Source organism: Pundamilia nyererei, unplaced genomic scaffold (genome assembly GCF_000239375.1).
Source record: "Pundamilia nyererei isolate P.nyererei 1_Seehausen unplaced genomic scaffold, PunNye1.0 scaffold00266, whole genome shotgun sequence".
NCBI classification, from domain to species: Eukaryota; Metazoa; Chordata; class Actinopteri; order Cichliformes; family Cichlidae; genus Pundamilia; species Pundamilia nyererei.
The window spans coordinates 592,510-594,901 of NW_005187667.1; the positions used below are offsets into that span (position 1 = coordinate 592,510).

Below are 2,392 nucleotides of genomic sequence, written 5' to 3' on the forward strand. Positions count from 1 at the left end.
GGTGAAAGCCTGAAACAAACACGTGTTCCTGTCAGGAGCGATTCAGCTGTAAAAGATCAAAGAATCCACGTTAGGATGCAAACAGAGGACCTGGAGGGGGCGTGGTGGTCTCACCAGCTGTTTGCTAAGTTGTTCATGTTCAGGTTGGAAGGAACCCTTTTATAATGCTAACTCATATTTCGTATCTGACGAGTGAGCATTCGGCCACCAGTCTGGTTACTCTGCAGGGAATGACCAGTACTGTGGTTTAGCTCACGGTATCCGTGTCCGAGGCTCCGTGATTACCAACTCCAGAAGCTGAATCAGATGTTTCCGATGCTTTAAAGATGTCCTGGTAAATGTAATCTTGTTCTCCATGTTCTCTGGTCCACGACTGGTCAGAACACAAAGGGAACGGCTTGTTCCACTTTCAGCAGTTTCCTTGACTGATTGATTGAGCTCAGAGGATTAGCAGCGGTCTAAGTTCAGAGCTAATCCAGCCCTGTTCTCTGTGCTGCTGATTCAGGATCCATGTGGAGAGGGACGCTCTTGATTTCAGTCCAACTTTCCTGTAAAGCTGGAAATATTGCAGATGTCTAGTGTGTGAGTTTGAAACCAGTTTTCTATAAATACATAAACCTTTCTGTGGGACTAAGACAAAATGTAATTGCTGCACCGACCTTAAAAGACACCATGACATCATTTGAAGCTTGAAGCAGTCGACGCAGTGTCAGCGGGATTAAACTGTCTTAAGATAGAAGCTGAGCAGGCAGCATTAAAAAGCTCAAAGACAGGAGAAGATTAAGCCTGTGTCAGCGTGGTGGTGAGTTCATTACCGTGAAGATGGTCTCCAGCTCTTCCTTGTCGATCTTTCCGTTGCCGTCCTGGTCGAACAGTTTGAAGTACCACTTCAGTTTCTGGTTGATTTCTCCCTTCAGCATCAGGCTGATGGCTGCGATGTACTCCACAAAGTTAATGTAGCCATCCTGCAGACACGAAGCAGGGAGTTAAAACCGCATCAGCGAGGGGGCGTTCAGGGACATCCTGTAAGATTCCGACCTCAGTTTTAATATGGACGTTTGTTCAGCTTCACAAAACCAAAGCAGAGCAAACGTGACAGACAGAGAGTCTGATGCTGTCGTTCAGCTGTGCAATAATTCTGCACATTAAAAACTGTAGGTTTATGTTACTGTAATACTTACAGGGGTTTTATGACCAGTTTCCACAACAGCAAAACTCGTAGATGAGACTAACAATCATCAGCATTCTTGGGCTGCACATTCACCGATCATCTGACACTGAATCTCAGCTCCTGATTGGTCAGACCGCAGCTTCAGTCCATCACGTGGTGCTCCGTTTGAGGACTCAAAGTGCTTTTTTCACCACGCAGGTTGGAGGAGCCCAGGATCGAACCACCAACCATCCACATTATAAAACCACCTCCTAAAGTCTCCAGACAGAGCTCAACCATTCATGCCTCCAGGCCTCTGTGGGAGGACCTCTTACACCTGAACATCCACCCAGTTCCAGCTTTATTGAAATGTGGACTACTTGTTGTAATAAATGGTTAAAATGCCTCCTGCTCTTTATATTTTACACGTGTCGTTGCTGCAGGCTGAAGCCTTTAATCCAGAGGTGGCAGAAGTACAGATACCCGGGTTTAAAAATACTGCGGTAAAAGCTGAAGGGTGAAAAAGTACCGAGTCTGAAATGTACTCAGAGTCAGAAAGGACAAAGCAAACTGAACCTTGTGCTATATTAAGAAAATAATAAAATAATTTTAGTACATGAGATCATTTACCTGGAGATCTCCTGCTGCCCTTCACCTGATCACAGCATCCTCACACACACAGCTCTGCATGCTGATGGAGCAGGAAGTCCTGCCTCTCCCGGTCGAGCGAGCGCTCTGCACCACAGAGCGATTTTAACGTTTCCATGAAAGCTTTGAGTTTAAAGACTCGTGTTCACAGTATGAGCAACATTTCACATGTGCTGACGTCTGGTTTCATGTTGACAAGAATCAACCTCCAGACTGAAACATGGAGCTGCAGTTCATCTGGTGTCCAGCAGGGGCAGCAGAGTCAGTCCCATAGACTGCCATGTTAAACCTGACAGCAGAATAAACATGTTTGCAGCCTGATACACAAACTGGTCTCTGTGGAGAACTTTTAAACTGCATTCAGGATTAAGGTTGGTGTTATTAGAGGCGTGGCCTCTGTGACTGACAGGTGGATGGTGGCACTTTGATGACATCATGTGACCAATAGCACGGCTGCTGTGAGTTTCTAGGAGTTTATTCGGACTGACTCTTACATGTAACTAGAGATGGCACGATACCACTTTTTTATGTCCGATACCGATATCATGAATTTGGATATCTGCCGATACCGATATGAATCCGATATAGTGTTTT

General features: G+C 45.5%; 1 protein-coding gene across 1 annotated transcript in view; it reads right to left on the minus strand.

Annotated features, from left to right (window-relative positions):
* Positions 1-2,392, minus strand: part of guca1d (guanylate cyclase activator 1d) — a 9,038-nt gene that overhangs the window by 4,395 nt on the left and 2,251 nt on the right. Inside the window, exon 2 of the mRNA XM_005750246.1 lies at positions 816-965. Within this exon, the coding sequence (XP_005750303.1) occupies positions 816-965 (150 nt within the window). The remainder of the gene's footprint in view (positions 1-815; positions 966-2,392) is intronic.